The sequence below is a fragment of the Myotis yumanensis genome, unplaced genomic scaffold (genome assembly GCF_028538775.1).
Source record: "Myotis yumanensis isolate MYYU_CA2020_CCGP unplaced genomic scaffold, mMyoYum1.0.hap1 SCAF_8, whole genome shotgun sequence".
Taxonomy (NCBI): domain Eukaryota; kingdom Metazoa; phylum Chordata; class Mammalia; order Chiroptera; family Vespertilionidae; genus Myotis; species Myotis yumanensis.
In genome coordinates this window covers 30299952-30317243 of record NW_027223759.1, presented here as the reverse complement: position 1 = coordinate 30317243, position 17292 = coordinate 30299952, and the positions used below count along the sequence as shown (strand labels likewise).

The 17292-nt window shown below is 50.0% G+C and overlaps 1 protein-coding gene across 1 annotated transcript; it reads right to left on the bottom strand.

The window, feature by feature from the left end:
• Positions 1–5198: 5198 nt before the first annotated feature.
• CUNH2orf72 (chromosome unknown C2orf72 homolog) lies at positions 5199–14057 on the bottom strand. Its single transcript, XM_070422373.1, has 3 exons — positions 13451–14057; positions 10495–10611; positions 5199–7737 (listed from the first exon to the last, which is right to left on the bottom strand). The coding sequence occupies exons 1-3, from the start codon at positions 14055–14057 to the stop codon at positions 7595–7597; spliced, it is 867 nt and encodes a 288-aa protein (XP_070278474.1). The 3' UTR covers positions 5199–7594.
• Positions 14058–17292: the final 3235 nt, after the last annotated feature.

Genomic DNA, 17292 nt, shown 5'->3' with positions numbered 1-17292 from the left:
CGGGCCGCCGGCTCACTTCTCGCTCAGGACCCCGACCGCCCATGGCTGTCCACCGTCCCGCCTGCCGCCCCGGCACAAGTCCTCCCCCGGCCTACGCCTTCCGCGCCACTACCGCCGCCCCGACCGGCACGAATGAATGCACAGAGAGCTCCATTGTTGTCTCTAACCCTTTTCGAGGTCAGAGCTTTCACAGGGTGGGGGACACTTGTCAGCACCTGGGATCAGGCTTCACAATGGCCACGCCTAGAAAGAGGCCCCTCTACCGTCACCCGCCATTGCTGAGAAAGGGCTTTGAGGGGAAGTGCGAGCGGTGCTTGCTGCAGCGCCACCTGCTGCGTTGGGGGCCTCACTGCAGCGCCCACCCTGCCAAGCCTTTGGAGGCTAAGGATGTGGCAAAGACCGTTTTCTTTAAAAAGTGATAACCAAAAAGAGTTTAAAAAGCAGAACCCGTCTTCAAAAGAAATCCTCACAGAAATACTTCATTATAAGGAATCCATCATTACTTTATTAAAACGTTGAACAATGGACGTTTTTATTTACATTTGGAATAGTTAATATTGTACATTTACATGTTTGAAAAATCGTTAAGTATAAAAAGATATACTGTGAAAAGTGTTCCAAAAGCGAGGGGTGGGGGAGAGTCTTCCATTTTTGTTTTCCATCTGCCTGGTTCCTCCCCGCACCCCCCTCCCCCCCCGCCCGTCCTCCACCCCCCCCCCCCATAGCAATGGGTTCTTGATTTTTAATATATCTTTAGAAATTGGAAATGGCAGTTGTGATTGCCACGTGCAGTCTTATACCAGCTTCAATCGCCATCTTACCTCTATAGTACTAAAGAAAGCATTAACAGGTACTAGTGGCAAGTGATGGCATTTTAAAGTCACTAGCCTTGCATTTAATTGGACAACAATCACTAACGCTGAGTTCGCAAAACACCGTGACCTAGTGGCACAAGTCAATGTTTTGTGGTTGATAACACATTTGAGTGTATGTGTGGATTTTTAAAAAATGAGTATTCTTAAGCTATGGTAGTTAAAGTGTATCAAATGTAATTATTAAACACTTTTGAAGAGCTCCCTTTAAACAGATGGAATGTTCGGGGGTATCAGTTTATGGAGGCACTTTGGACAGTCCCTCCCATAGACACTCATGTTCCCCAAACCCCTAGAGAAATCGCAAACAAAAGGTAGCAGGTAATGGAAATGAATGAAGCAGGAGCAGAGCAAGAAAATGCTAGCTCAGCAGGGTGGTGGATTGCCACTGACACTAGGGAGGCAGCAGGGGGGGTGGTGACGGTGACAGAATGAAGAGTGTGTGCCCATGTAGAGAGCAGTGACTACTCAGCCCCTGCGGCGTTGCTGTGCAAAAACGCAGGGCTGTTGCTGTAACAGCTTATGACTCTTCCAAGAAAAGCCAAAAATCGGAATTTCATGTGAAATCTTCTGAATTTGCAATGTTGGCAACTTGGACAAAATGGCTAAAGGTGACCAAAAGGTACAAACTTCCAGTGATAAGTCCTGGAGATGTACGGCCTGGTGACTACAGTCAACAATACTGTATTGTATATTTGAAAATTGCTACGAGAGTTAATCTTAAAAGTTCTGATCACAATAAAAAAATTGTAACTCTACGCAGTGATGGATGTCAACTAAACTTACTGTAGTAACCATTTTCCAAAATATACATATACCAGATCATTATGTTGTATGCCAAAAACTAACACAATGTTTTCCTAGCTGGCGCGGCTCAGTGGTTGAGCGTCGTCAACCTATGATCCAGGAGGTCACGGTTCAATTCCCGGTTGCACAAGCCGGGGTTGCAGGCTTGATCCCCCGCAGGGGGCATGCGGGAGGCAGCAGACCAGTGATTCTCTCTCATTGATGTTTCTCTCTCTCTCTCTTCCTCTCTGAAATCAATAAAAAAAATATTTTTAATAACATACAATGTTTTATGCCAATTGGACTCAATTAAAAGAAATGTTGGCAACTAATTCAAAATGTTTTAAAGTGGAGACGTGCCACTTTGCCACCCTTGCTCTTCAAAGAGAAGACGTTTTCGATGGGAGGACAATCTTGTCTCTGGCGTGGATGCTGTGCTTGTAATCACCCCAACCTCACTTGAGCCCCATGAGGCCCCTCTCTTCTTGGGGATGCTGCTCTCCCCCTAGACGGCGGCCCCATATCTGTGCCTTCTCCCATTCTGCACTATTTGATCAGAGCAATCTTCCCCAAACTCAACTCTAACCACTGCCGCTGCTACTTGCAACCCTCAGCTCCATCTTGGGCTCTAGTCTTAATGCTTCACTCTTCTGTGTTTTTGTCCACAGCCGTCTTCTCACTCCCTGTTCTCCCTGCGGGAGATCGATGTTTTTATTGCTAAGGACAAGACAGCGACTCCTAAAATGTACTCCTGCAGCCTTGCCCTCTCTCCGGAGCACTAGACTCACACACCTACCAGACATCTCTGCTTGATGCTCCTTAACCTCAGAGCTGCACACACTTGTCCATGCCTCCAGCCCACCCACCATGTCTCCTGCCTGGATCTCAGTGTGGGGAGGGGTATCCATCAGCTACGGAAGCAGGACCCTGAGGGGCACCTTGATCTGGTCTGCGACAGACCTGGTCTCCTCACTCTCTCTCAGACCATCCCCGTTCCCACGTCGCTCCATTACTCACTGGTGGCCTCCCCCTCTTCTTTTCCCGCTGCGACAGCTTCCAGCAGCCTTGACTTCCTGTCTCCTGTCTCACAATTCTCCAGTCCGCTCTCACAGCCAGCCGAAAGCACTGCCCCAAACCAGGAAGGCAAGGAGTCTTCCCTCCGAGCTCCTCCGAGGCTTTCACCCAACCCTGCTTACCTTCCACCTTCATGGCCCAGCCGTCTGCCCTGGCTGCCATGCTGCATCCACCCAGAACTACTGTGACTCCCAGAGGGGACATGAGGCTATGTATCTTGTCTCTGATCTCGGTACCTGCTCTTCCTTCTGTCTTCAAGGCTCCCCTCTCCCCCCACCTCTGTCTAATATGACTTGCCTTGAGTCTCAAACAGCACCTCCTCCGGGAAGCCTTCCTTGCCTACTCCACTACGTGTCCCCTTACAGCAGCGGTTCTCAACCTGTGGGTCGCGACCCCTTTGGGGGTCGAACGACCCTTTCACAGGGGTCGCCTAAGACCATCGGAAAACACATAGATAATTACATATTGTTTTTGTGATTAATCACTATGCTTTAATGATGTTCAATTTGTAACAATGAAAATACATCCTGCATGTCAGATATTTACATTACGACTCATAACAGTAGCCAAATTACAGTTATGAAGTAGCAACGAAAACAATGTTATGGTTGGGGGTCACCACAACATGAGGAACTGTATTAAAGGGTCGCGGCACTAGGAAGGTTGAGAACCACAGCTCTTACCCCACGACAGCTATAGTCATGTCTCTTGGTCTATGTTCCAACTGAACAAGGAAGTACTCGAGGGCTCAGTGTCAGTCAGTTACTGACACAAGGCTAGAATTCAGACCTATGTCTTGGGAGCCCCTGCCCTCTCCCTGACAAGCTCTATTTATTTTCAGCGAAGACTTGGGACTTGGGAAAACCACAGAGAATTCTTACCAGGCGCTCTGTATATAAACAACTCCCTCCCTCCAGTGTTAGGAGTGCCACGAAACGTCTCAGAGCCCAAACAAGGACAGCCGAGGGCTCACACAGGTAGGGGCTTGGTCGGGGCCTCTGTAAGGGCGAAGGGAGGGAACCGTGTTCTTTGCCCCTGTGCCTACCTCCAATCCAACAGGATTTCAGTTCTGAGCTTTGCCAGTGCATCTCCAGGACCCCGTTGCGGCGCCCTCTCGTGGTCACAGTGCTCCGCAGGAGGCGAGGAATTCGGGAAGGGGTGTGCGCCTTGTGAGCACCAACCCCTACCCCCAAACCCCTAGCCTCCTGGCATTTAAATCCTGGGTCAGCGGAGGCCTCGGCCCAACTGTCAAGATCAGGCTTGATTGCTTTCTGAGCTACAGTTCGACGAGGTGGAAAGAGCCGGCGTGGGAGCCAGGAGACCCTGCTCTGCCACTTAGCGCTGGTGGTGGCCCTGTGGTCACCCGAGCCCTGCTATAGGGGGGCAGGTCCGCCTTCCTGGCAAGGCTGCTCTGAGGGGAAGTGCTCTCTTCAGGATCTGGCATAGAACAGCGCAGATCTTATGTCACCGGACGGGCCAGGCTGGTGCTTGAAGCTTTTATTCATATGGACATATGGGGCTAAATAAAATATATTGTTAAAATTAATTTCACCTGTTTAACTTCGTTTTTCCAATGTGGCTACTAGAAAATGGAAAGCTACATGTGTGCCTGGCGTTAGATTTCTCTTGGGCAGGGCCAGGTTAGATTCGCCCGAGGTCTTGTTCCTTCCGACTGCCCACCCAGGCCCAGGCCTTTGGCCGCCTCGGCCGTCTCGCCTGCTTTGGTTCTGGCACATGTTCAGACCAGACCAGGTGTGGAGGCTGAAAGTGAAACCCACTCCTGTCGGGGAGCAAGGGGCTGGGAGTGGCTGTCCTGGCAGCCAGGACTCCTGGAGCTGGCAATACACCTGGGGTGTAGGTGGTCAGGGTAAGAACACTAGTAGTTTGGGGTTGGGGCAATGATCCGAGGCAACACCCCACTCTGAGAAGACCCTGGTAATCAGTGAGGGAGAGAAGAAAGTCAGGGTGACAAGAAAGGGACTGAACTTCTACAACCAGGACTCAAAATGCGGGTCCTGGTTCTGTCTGGGGTCAGAGGGGTTTGTTTAGACCACAGGTTGGGGGGCGCAGCCCTGGGCCCCTTTGCAGGTTTGCCTTGGTTTTGGCTGGACAACCTAGGAACTCCTCTTGTGTGGTTAATCTTGGGGACAAATACTTTGAGAAGAGAGAAACTGACACACATGTTGTAAGGGGCTCTCTGAGACTCAGTTAAGGCCATTTTATCGCGTGAAACATGTGCGTGTGCACACGCAAACATATACTCCCTGTTAACTACCAAGCTAAATACTATCTTTTTTAAAAAATCTCTTTTTAAGGACTTTCCAACCCCAGCCAGTAAAGTTGCAGAGATGTCCCTCGGGGCAGGACGGGCGGACTTTCAGGCCAAACTATTTCAGAGCTTCCCACCATTTGCCCAAGGGCTCCCGGAAGGAGCACCTCAAGACAGAAAGGGGAGGATCCACTGTGTTTTATTAGACAGCAGTGAGGCACTATTTGGCTTTATTAGGTCTAAGGAATCGATTCAAGTCAGAAGCAGTATAACTGCCATGTTAGAAAGACTAGTACCAAGAGCCCAGACTGTGACCCGACGGAGGCCCCTCGTCAACGGCTCCCGGCACCACTAACCTAACCCGGGGCCTCCACTCTCAGAGGGGCCCACCCCAGCTCTCAGGCCTCAGAATAGTCACTGGGGAGGAGGCCCAGCACCAAGGTCCCTCCCAGCACCGAACTCTTCTGTCTGCTGGAAAAGAGCAAAAGGACGGTGCTTCTCTTAGCCGCGAGCCACGGGAGCCAGGAGGGGCCCGGAAGGATGTCAGTCCAGTCTTTACCAGTCGGGAGGCAGAACCCAGTCTCAGTCAAGAAAGACCTCTCTCTTCACATATTCACAGGAAATACTGAAAGTGATGAAAAAATGTGCACACCACCCTTTATAGCAGAGGCTTGCAAACTCAAATGCCCACCAGGACCAGCCCCAGGCAGGGGCCTATATCGGGGAAGTGCAGTAGAGGGGAGGGTGGGAGGGTGAGAAAGGGCTCAAGTGTGTGGGGGTGGAATCACAGCAAAATGAAGATGACGGCACACCCCTCCCCGCTCCCCGAAAACAAGCTCTTTATGTGCAATCTCCCAAGTTTCAAATATTGGCAACAAACTCCTGAGTTTTGAAGTACAGCAGAGGCTTCTGCCTTTCGACTTCTGCCTTAGACAATTTTCTACCTTAAGAGAAGCTCCCTCCCCCCACCAAATAATAAAATTCTAACCAAATCATTACAAAGAAATTAACGGATAAATAGAAAAATAGAGCAGCTTCAACAATACCAGTCCCCATATTTTCAAACAACATCAACAGCAATTCATTGAGTTCACTCTTGGGCAGAAGGCAGTCGATTGGGTCCTTCTATTGGAGATACTTTTGCATTATTAAAGTGACGCATGCTGTCAAACCGCCCCAAATAAGCTGTCATCCTACCTGCCCATAGGCTCCCTGTTGTAGAAAATAAACGGAGGCGCAGAGCAGCGAGGGTCTTCTTTAACATCACAGAGCCCCCCAGCCACAGGTTTGCCATGCCACCTTTTGGCACTATCATGGTTATTTTGGCAGAAATAACTCAAGGAAGTTATGCAGCACCTGCCAGAATGCTGGGCAAATAGTAGGCACAATTGCATGTGTGCTGAGTGAGTCACGCATGAATGAATGAATGTAACTACTTCCCTTAGATAGTACTTCCTACCAGGGAAAAGCAGGAGCTGTCCTTGCCATTCCAAAGACTGGATTTCTCCTGGCGGGCAAGGAAGACAAGGGAGGTAATGCAGAGTTCCTTCTTTGAGTGAACAGATGGTCTTCCTGGCTTTTAAGGGAACATCATTGACCCTGTCTGACTCATAACCAGAGAAAAAAGGATTCCGGCACTCGGCACCTCTGGGCTGGGTCGGCTTTGACCTTGGGTTAGGACCTGAGATTGAGAGCAAGTCCTATGCCCTTGCATTAATCCATAACCCAACTTTCCTTCTGTGTGGTGCCTTATTCTCAAAAGAACTTGGCACAGAAAGTCAATGGCAACATGAGGAAGAAAGAGGGCTCTTTCTTCTCATGACTATGCAAGGCTATTTCTGTCCTGGGCCTGGCGCCCAGGCCCCCAGGGGGCAGTGTAGTCTTTATTCTGGCTTGCTCAGGAGCCGAGGTCCCAGGAACCCCAACCCTCTCTGCTCTGGGGGACTGTTCCTAGAATTTGACAAGGGGAAGAGATTGGCTCATCCAATTTCTCAAAGGTGCACGATTGGCATTTTGAGCGGAACAATTCTGTTTTTGGAGCTTGCCCTACACAATGCGAGATGCCCACTAAATTCCAGGGGCGCCCCACAGTCAGAGTGAAGCCTCGCAACACACACACACACACACACACACACACACACACACTTCCAGTGCTGCTTGCAGGTGGGTAGCCTGGCCCCTGGTTGAGTGACAGGTCTAAGATCTCCCCTCCCTGTTTGATAACTCCTGGTCCAGACTTCTTTCCAGCTGCATGTGAAGTGATGGATGCTCATGCACACGACCACGGGATGCCACAGCACCACAGAGCCGCAAAGTAGGCCGCCTTCTGTCTCAATGGCACAGAGAAACCAAGGCGAGGGAGAAAAAACAACCTCACTGTGACAGAGTGACCAAATGGAGGCGGGGGAGGGACCAAGTTCCCAGAGGATACATTTTCCTAGGTCTGGCTGAGCTGAGCAAGTCCGCTGCCTTGCTGGTATCTGTCAGTGTGGCAGTCCCCTGGAAGGTGGGGCTTCGTAGAGACTGCACTCCCAAGGTCATCATGGAGGCCTGGGGGCTCAGGAGGAGCTGCAGCAGCCCAGGGGTCCAGACTTCATCTGGAGTCTCCAGCGGGCTCAGCGGGAGTGTGGGCAGCTCCGTCACAGGCTCCCCCCGACCCCTTTCCAGGATCCTCACAGTCTCCGTTGGGAAGTATGACTGTCAGCGCCAGCTCCTCCTCAGGTTCCCGGAAGTTACCTGAAACACAAGAGAGGGAATCACCCAATCAGAAGATAGAGTCTGTGAGTGAGTAAGCTAGGAACCAAAGGAAGGAAATTGGCCCCAGTGACTATCTACTCAAAAAAACACAACAGAATACATATCGAAAACCTTAAAAATGTACATACCCTTTGACCCAGCAATTCCACTTCTAGGATTTTATCCTAAGGAGATAATTAGGAATAATTAGTGGAAATGCTGCAGTGATCTTGCTACCAGACTAGGGATGAAACAACATGAGGATGGCCCCTCAGAGAGAAGGAAAGAACCTTGATGGGGTCACCGGGCCCCTGAACCAACCGGCCCTGACGCTGAACTACCTAGACATTCTGTAGGTGAGCTCATGAGTGCCCTTGCTGCTTGTGCTAGTTTGAGTCGCAGTTTCTTTATCTGTAACTGAAATCAGTTACATCCTAACTGATTTGAAGTCCAACAAAGGGATTGAATGAATTAACTGGCTCACCCATATAATGGGAAATCTGAATATCAAGATCCGTGGATTGTTTCAATGTCAATATCCCCAAATGATGACGGAGAGGTCGAAGTTACCATTTTTTGCAATTAAATTTTTTAAATACCTGATGCAGATTTTATATACGATATAAATATTTTTAAAAAATATTTTATTGATTTTTAAAAAATATTTTATTGATTTTTTTATAGAGAAGAAGGGAGAGGAATAGAGAGTTAGAAACATCGATGAGAGAGAAACATCGATCAGCTGCCTCCTGCACATCTCCCACTGGGGATGTGCCCGAAACCCAGGCACATGCCCCCAACCGGAATCGAACCCGGGACCCCTCAGTCCGCAGGCCGACGCTCTATCCACTGAGCCAAACCGGCCTCGGCTAGAAGCAAATTTCTTAACATTTAAATAGTACAAGGAGATACAGACAGATGGATGGACAGAACGGGCCTACTCCAAATAGGAACTTGTATTTTTACCTTTGAGTGATGGGATTAAGTGGATGATTTATAAATATTTGTGTTCCTTCTTTTGTACATGTTGAGCTTTCAGTTAGGCAGAATTCTCAGGTGGCCTCCAAGATTCCCGCCCTTTGGCGTACTCATCCTGCATAATCCCCTCCCTTGAGTGAGGGGGCGACCTGTGAATATGCCTGGATGGTTACTCCCTTGTTTGGGCACCTTATATGGCAAAGGTGATGGAGAGTCACTCCTGTGATTATGTTACATTGTAGGAGCCTGAGGATCCCCGCCGACTGAAGGAGCACCTGCCTGTGAGAGGAGGGAACTCTCAGAGCTGACAGTCAGCAAGAAGGCGGGGCCCTCAGTCCTACGGAGGCAAACAAATGAATTCTGCCAACAATCAGATGAACTTAAAGGAGGACCAGGGCCCCTTCAAGGAATGAGCTGGCCCAAGTTGAGGCAGCTGTGGGAGCCCCTGAACGGAAGGCCCCACTAAGCTGTGCCCTGACTCCTGACCCTCGGAAAGTATAAAGGGACAAATGGGTGTTGTTTTAAGCAGCTAAATCTGTGGTAATTTGTTACTAGGCAATAGTTACCTCTCTAAACACAGCCCTAGTCTCCACGCCCTTGCTCAGAAATCGCCAGTGTCTCAACTCTGCTTCAGCCTCGCTCTCAGCAGTCTCCTGCACCGCACCCCTGGCACTCTTAACAGGGGTCCCTTTTCTGAGCATGACATTATGCTGTTAAGCCTTTGTTCATGATGCTCCCTCTATAATCTTCCCATTTCTGACTAAGACAATCCCCTGACCCCCCCTCAGTTGCTCTGTGAGGCCATGGGTCTGACTCCACGTGCCTTGCCATGTCAATGGCCTATCCCAGTGGTCGGCAAACCGAGGCTCGCGAGCCACATGCGGCTCTTTGGCCTCTTGAGTGTGGCTCTTCCACAAAATACCACGTGCGGGCGTGCACGTACAGTGCGATTGAAACTTCGTGGCCCATGCGCAGAAGTCAGTTTTTGGCCTGGGCGAGTCTATTTTGAAGAAGTGGCGTTAGAAGAAGTGGGGGGTGTTGGTCGGTTGGTCGGTCGGGCGACTGGAGACACGGCGCAGGCAGGCCGAGGGATACGCAGCTCTGGGGAGGCGCGCGCGATTAATGCACGGGTTGAGTGAGCCAGTCAGTCAGCAGTCTCATGTGCAGTGGTTAGTGCTAGTCGTGTCCGCAAATTGTGCACGGGTGACAAAAGTACCTACTCGAAACATAAAGTTACCTGTATTTTTCCAACCAGCTGCAAATCCTACAGGCATTTTTGTCATCAATTTAAGAATTGTAATTATTTTGTGTTGGTGGCTTTATTATTATAAAATGAAACATTTTTTTAGGTGCCTGTTTGAGATGGCTACAAAGAAGAAGCAAAGAAAAACGGAAGATGAAAACCGTGAATTTAAAGTTGAATTTAAAGTTGAATGTACCTACCTATATAGTTTAAGTTTAAAAAATTTGGCTCTCAAAAGAAATTTCAATCGTTGTACTGTTGATATTTGGCTCTGTTGACTAATGCGTTTGCCGACCACTGGCCTATACCGCCTTCACTAGGCAGAGACTCCTGGGGCTAGAGCCCTGTTGACCAAGCCCATGTGCTGGCTGCTGGTGTCCGGGGCACCTCACACTGCTCACTCCCACCCTGAACACATGGCCTGTGCTCCATGGATGTCAGTCCTCTCTCTCCCTACGGTCCCTGTGCACGTGACCACTCTCTTAATCCCAAGCACCTGGCCCTGAGAGTCCAGGAGCAGGAAGCGACTCACTCACCCTGAGCTGGACCACTGGGGGAGGTGGTGGCATACGGGTCCTTCCCCCGGCTCCAGGGACCCCAGGAGAAGCAGGCCAACAGCGCCGGGAGGCCGGGTCTCTCCCAGGCTCCTTCTGCTGAAAGGAACACAAAGTCCCAGAGGCAGCAGGTCACATGGTGCTTGACACAACTGAGAGATTTTCAGTGAAGCAAACCAAGAACTTCAACTATTAACTGCCCTAGTTTCAACTGTCTGATTAAAAACAAAGATTCTGATTTGCAAAAGGGGGTGGAGTTTTTATACTTAAAACAAACAAACAAAAACACAAACAGCCCTGGCCATATGGCTCAGTTGGCTGCAGCGTCGTCCTGTACACCAAAAAGTTGTGGGTTCGATTCCAGTCAGGGCACAAACCTAGGTTTCAGATTTAATCTCCGGTCACATTGCTTTATATAAGGTTTGCTTTATACATATTATATCATTTCTTCCTCACAAAGACTCTATGACGTAGGTACCATGTTGGGGAAACTACCTTGATAAGAATGACATGATATGAATTACAATTATATAGCACCAACGAAAATACTCAAGGAGCAGTAATTTCCCCGATTTTTAGTTCAAACTATTTCTTAATATGAAAAGGTTTAATCTTTTTAAATAATCACATACAAAACACTTATATGCTGATTCTAGTTTCCTTATTATAGCATCACCTAAGTGATGTAGGGATCACTGAAGAGCCCCAACCATGTGGAATAAGGTAACGGCAATGGAGTTAAACACACACACACATACATACATACACACACATGCGCACACATACACACACATACGCACACATACACACACACACACACAACTCCAGGAAGCCAAAACAAAATCGGTGTTCGTTTTTCTTTACGTGGGGCTTATTTACTCTTAATTCGAACCCAGTTCTAAAAAGACTGGATTCCTAGTTTTTCAACCCATTGGCAGCTGGATTAGGCATAAACTGGGTAAGAGGGCATGTCAAGAGTCAGGCAATCTAAAAGTATAAGAATAACCAGGAGGTAGTGAGGAAGGGGATGGGGAGACTTTGAAAAGCCACACGCAATTGCTAGGAAAACCTTAGCATCATGAATGTGTGAGTGGTGCTACCCACTGCAAAAGCCCAGACAAAATTAGTGGACAAATAAATTAGTGGACAATAATCACACTCGTGACCTGTAGTCATTAGTAAAAGGTTTCATATTGTTTAGTATGTTTTTATAAAAGTAGAAATGAGTTTAATGCAGTAGAAATCAATTCAGTGTTTAAGAAGAGGTAAGGATTCTGCATGCCAGAAAGGTCATGGGAAATGGGAATATAGTGGTGATTAAACTCATAAGGAAAAGTGACAAAACCATTGGTAAGAAACTAGAGTGGAGGTAGGTTTGAGGATTTCATTTTTTAACCTGTAAAGGAGTAAGGGAGGTCAGGGAAGACTTCTTGGAGGAGGAAGTCCAGTTCTGAATGATGAAATGGGGTTGGTCAGGTGAGGAGGTGAAATGAAAGAAAAGGCCTTAAAAAAAAAGAAAGAAAAAAAGGCCCTTAAGGCTTTCATTCCAGGCAACTGCAATGTGTATACAAAAGCTTAGCAGGCCAGAGCAAGCTTGGCTTTGGGGGATTAAAAGCTATTTCATGGGGAATGGGAGAAACTAAGGGCTCAGAATTTTCCAGGCACCAGCTCATTGGGGGTGGGGGAAGGTAGAAAATGTCCTCCCATGGGGCCAGGCCCACCATCAGAATGACAGTCCACCTCAGGACATTCCCTGTCTTTCTGGATGCAGGTTGTGGAATTTCGAATTTAGCCGGCTTCCTCACAGATGCAGCAGAAAGGGCTGTGGGCATGGGGGGTGGGGGGTGGGGGGGATGGTTAGGGCAGGTTCTACAGGTGAGACGGATGGCCTCCACCTAGGCAGGCCAGGCTGGCAGGTAGGTCTGTGACATTTGTGACTTCAGAGGTACAGTTCTCCTTGCTGGAACCCCCCCCCCCCCCCCAAGTCTGGCACCTCCGGGTTGCTGATTAACACAGCAGTGTCCAGGGAGGCAGAGCACAGCAGCCTCTGTCTTCACAAGAAAGTCTGGCAGATAATGGAGGGAAGGCCAGAGGGCTTGGAGAAGAGCAGCTGCTGGAGGTGGGGGAAGCAGGGAGTGAAAAGAATGCTCCGGTATCTCCCAGCTGTGCCAAATCTAGCTATACTTAATGTCCGTATTTTAATCCGAGGACACTGGAAACTCCTGGAAAACCTTGTGTACCAGGAGGGAGGAGATTCTGACTCTTCTGTGGATGGCAGCAGCAGAAGACCCTCACTCTGCTCCCCAAACTTCAGGAGAGTGTGAAGGGAAGGCAGGCACTGCAGTGGCTGCACAACCAGGGCGGGTAGCCAAGAGGGACTCGAAAATTCTGTGTCCTCAGTCAGTCCCTCACACCCTTTCCGCACACCTCCAAATCCCAGCACCTATTCCTTGCCTTCTTCCTATGACCCACGCACTGAGCCTCCCGCACCTTCGCATCCTTAGCTGCGCAGCGTCCCAGGAGCTCCAGGCACCACCAATCCCCTCCCTCCTGTCCTAATTCGGTCCTAATCCCTCCTTGAAATGTGTGCACCCCAAGGCTTTCCCATCCCCTTCCACTCCTCTCTCCCCGCAGCTCCCAGATCTTTGACCAGCTCAGTGCAATCCTCTTGCTCCATCAACTTCCCCCGCCTCCCCCGTTCGTTCCCTCGGCTTTCCCAAGCCACTGTCCCCCATGCTTTCAGGATCCTCCCGGGACAAACTCGACCCGTGGCCCAGGGCCTGCTCCGCGCTAGCTGGGAGGACCAATGCTAGGCACCTCCCCTCTTGGGGCCTCAGTTTACCTCGGTGCACCAGGGGGCTGGCCTAAAGAGTTCCAACTTCCGGGCCTTCCCCCAGCCACCGCCCGCCTGCGCCCACAAGATCTTGCGCCCCCTCACCTGGTCGCGCGGGCGCGGCTGCTTGCAGGGCCCGGCAAGCGGCGGTCTGGACGGCCAGGCTGGAGGCGGGGTGGCCGGGGCAGTAGGCGGCCGCCTGTACCGGGCCTCCCGCCTGGCGGCCGAACACGGTGCGCAGCAGCGCCTCCAGGAGTCGCAACATCGGCGCCACCGCGTCCTCGGGCCCCGCCTCGGCCACCAGCACCCCGACCAGCGCCGCGCCGGCCACCCGCCGGTCGCGCACATCGCGCAGCATCTCCCGCAGGCGGCGCCGCGGCTCCCGGGCGGCCAGCGACGACGCGCGGCACAGCACGAAGACGAGCGGCGAGTGGATGGCGCGCGCCCTGGCCGTCCCGGGCACCCACCGCGCCCCCGGCGTCCCGGGCGCGGCGCCCTCGGCCACTGCTTCGCCCGGCTGGCGAGCGCCTGGCTCCGGCGGGAACAGCGCCCGGGCGAAGTCCCGCAGCAGCGCGCGGCTCTGCTGGCGCTCCCACAGCTCGCCCACCAGCAGCACCTGCCCGCGCCCGCCCGCCGCCTCCACCAGCGCTTGGAAGGGAGGCTCCGCCGGGGGCGCGGGCCGGGCTGCGAGCGCCTCCAGCTCGCGCTCCATGCTCGCCGCCGCTAGCCCTCTGCGGCCGCCGCCGCTGTGCCGCCGCTGCCGGCCTCTCCGGGCGGTGGCGCCCGACCCCGGGAGGACACGCCCCCGAGGGCCGCGCCGGGCCCGACCCCCCAGCCCGCAGCAGGGCGGGCGGCAGGAGCTTTGTCCCCCAGCCCTTTAAGGATGGCGCCTCCCCGGGGCTGTTGGGGAAGGGTGCACTCTGAGCCGTGCGTTCGCTCATCCAGCCACTCAACACATGCTTATTAAGCACCTACTAGGTTCAGGATAGCAAAAGGGGGGGATGATCATGTGAACAAATATTCCCTCCCAAGTTAGAGACCTGGAGCAGACACGTCTGAGGAATCTATGTGGTGTTGGGATGGGACTTTTAGTCAGGGCCTGCCCCTGGCAGTGCTGCTTGGAGTGATGGTGGTGGTGGTGGTGGGCACCAGAGAAGGGGGCAAGGAAGTGAGAAAAGCGAGGAAGCAGGGGTTTCTTCTATTACCTCTGTCATTTAACCCCCCCTTTGGGCCTTCAGCATGTACCAAAAAATGAATTGAGGGCTCATTATTTCAACATTACTTATTACTGGCAGGAATACATTTCCTTTAAGGGTCTAAGTCAGCTTTGTGCAACAGGACATTCTGTGATGTGCTTTATACTATCTGTACTGTCCAATGCAGTAGTCACTAGCCACACGTGGCTGTTATTGAGCGCTTGAAATCTGGCCAGTGAATCTGAGGAACTGAGTTTTACATGTTATTTCATTTAAATTAAATAGCTGCATGTGGTTAGTGGCTGCGTTATTGCAGTGATGGTCAAGGCTCTTTACTTCCCATCTATTACACCCAAAGGCCCTTTAGGTCAAGAACCTATTAATACTCAGCTCTCACCTTTACCATAAAACCCTCAATCTAGTTACCCTCTGTCCTGCCTCCTATCGTTACGCTGAATCATCTCTTGGAGAATTTGTATGTCCATTCAATAAAACAAACCTTTGTTGAGCACCTTTTAAAAAATATATAGTTTTATTGATTTCAGAGAGGAAGGGAGATAGAAACATCATTGATGAGAATCACTGATCGGCTGCCTCCTGCATGCCCCTTACCTGGGAACCCGGGCATGTGCCCTTGACCTGAATCAAACCCGGGACCTTCAGTCTGCAGGCCGATGCTCTATCCACTGAGCCAAACCGGCTAGGGCAGGCACCTTTTGTGTGTAAGCAGTGGGGATTCAAAGATACCCAAGTAGTCTTGTCCTAAGTCTGATCATCCAGCAGTCATTTTAGCCAATGTTTGGGGGAAGGACCCTATATTTTTGTTAACATGACCTCTTGCCTCTGTGTACTGACTTTGCCCAGGGCGGAGATCCAGAAGCTTGGGTGGGAAAAGCCCAAGAGTTGAAGCAAGAAGCCTCGGACTGGACTCAGGGATGGCTTCCAGCACTTGCTTGGTGATTCAGTCGCTCAACCTATATTTACTGAGGATCACATCTGTATTCTAGGCAGCTGGATGGCAGAGGGCCAAGGAAGGAACAAAAATTAGATTGACTTGAGATTTCTTAACAGCAACACTGGACTTAAGATTGTTGAATAGTATTTAAAACTGAGTTTTGATTTCTAGTTAAATTGTCAGGTATTCAAAGGATGAGAAGGTTTATCACAGGGGTCCTCAAACTACAGCCCGCGGGCCACATGCAAATACAAATACTGTATTTGTTCCCATTTTGTTTTTTTACTTCAAAATAAGATATGTGCAGTGTGCATAGGAATTTGTTCATAGTTTTTTTTTTAAACTATAGTCCGGCCCTCCAACGGTCTGAGGGACAGTGAACTGGCCCCCTGTTTAAAAAGTTTGAGGACCCCTGGTTTATCACATAGAGTCCCTCTTTGAAAACACTGTTAGAGAAAGCTCTCCAACATGAAGAGAAATCAGTAGTATACTAGTAGGTGTGCTCAACAACAGTGAGTAGAAGCATTAAATCACTTTTTGTTTTTGTTTTTTAAAATAAACTTTTATTGATTTCAGAGAGTAAGGGAGAGGAAGAGAAAGATAGACACATCAATGACGAGAGAGAATCATTGATTGGCTGCTTCCTGCTCGCCCCCTACTGGGGATTGAGCCCACAACCCATGCATGTGCCCTGCCGGGAATCAAACCGTGTTTCATACACCCACGATAAACCACTGAGCCATGCCGGCTGGGCAAATCACTTGTTTAAGTGATGCTTGCCTAAGGAAATGGTGCAGGGCAGTGCCAGCAAAGTACAGCCTGACTGGGGCATAAGTGGAGAGGGTGGCAGAGCCATGGGAGTCCCACCAAGCAAAAGGAAAGGGAATTGATCCCATAGAAGTCACCTCTTTGAGGAAGAGAAGACAGCAGCTAACTAGGGAAGAACTTTCAGAGGTGCTGTTATTTTTGTACTTTCTTGCAAGGCTTGTCTAAAACCCACATGCTCTCTCTTCTCTGGCCCTAAATTTCCAGGTTAACAATTCCAACTTTTCCAGTGATGGGATAGAGGATGGATCAGAGAGGGGGTGGGTGTTAAACAAAGGTCAGAGTCCAGGGCCAGTGAAGTTTATCTTTACCCTCATTATTTACATGGTGATGGTTCAGGTATTAATTAACAGGAAACTACAAAGACCTTAAAAAAAAAGGCTGTATGCCAAGAATATTTTTTCCTCCTCTCTGTCCCTGACCTAGAAAATATCATAATACAAATAGGCCTTTCTGATTTCTCTGGTTTTCAACAGAGTTATAAAGTGAAACTAGGACTTTTGAAACAATTTGCTTCTTTTGAAACAATTCACTTAAGCAGAACTTGGTAGGAAAAATACTGATTTGGAAAACAAGGAGTAACCTTCGTCTAGTGCAGTGGTTCTCAACCTTCTGGCTCTTTAAATACAGTTCCTCATGTTGTGACCCAACCATAAAATTATTTTCGTTGCTACTTCATAACTGTCATGTTGCTACTGTTATGAATCGTAATGTAAATATCTGATATGCAGGATGGTCTTAGGCGACCCCTGTAAAAGGGTTGTTCAATTGCCAAAGGGGTCGCGACCCACAGGTTGAGAACCACTGGTCTAGCGGCTGGTACCTTCTCCTTTCTCCTCTTTCCTCCCTTTCTTTCATCCTATTCGCCTTCCCTTCTTCCTTCGCCGTCCCCATCTCTTCCCTTACCTACTCCCTCTCTCCTCCCCCTTCTTTCCCTTCTCTTCCTTCCCTGTCCCTACCTTTGACCTTTT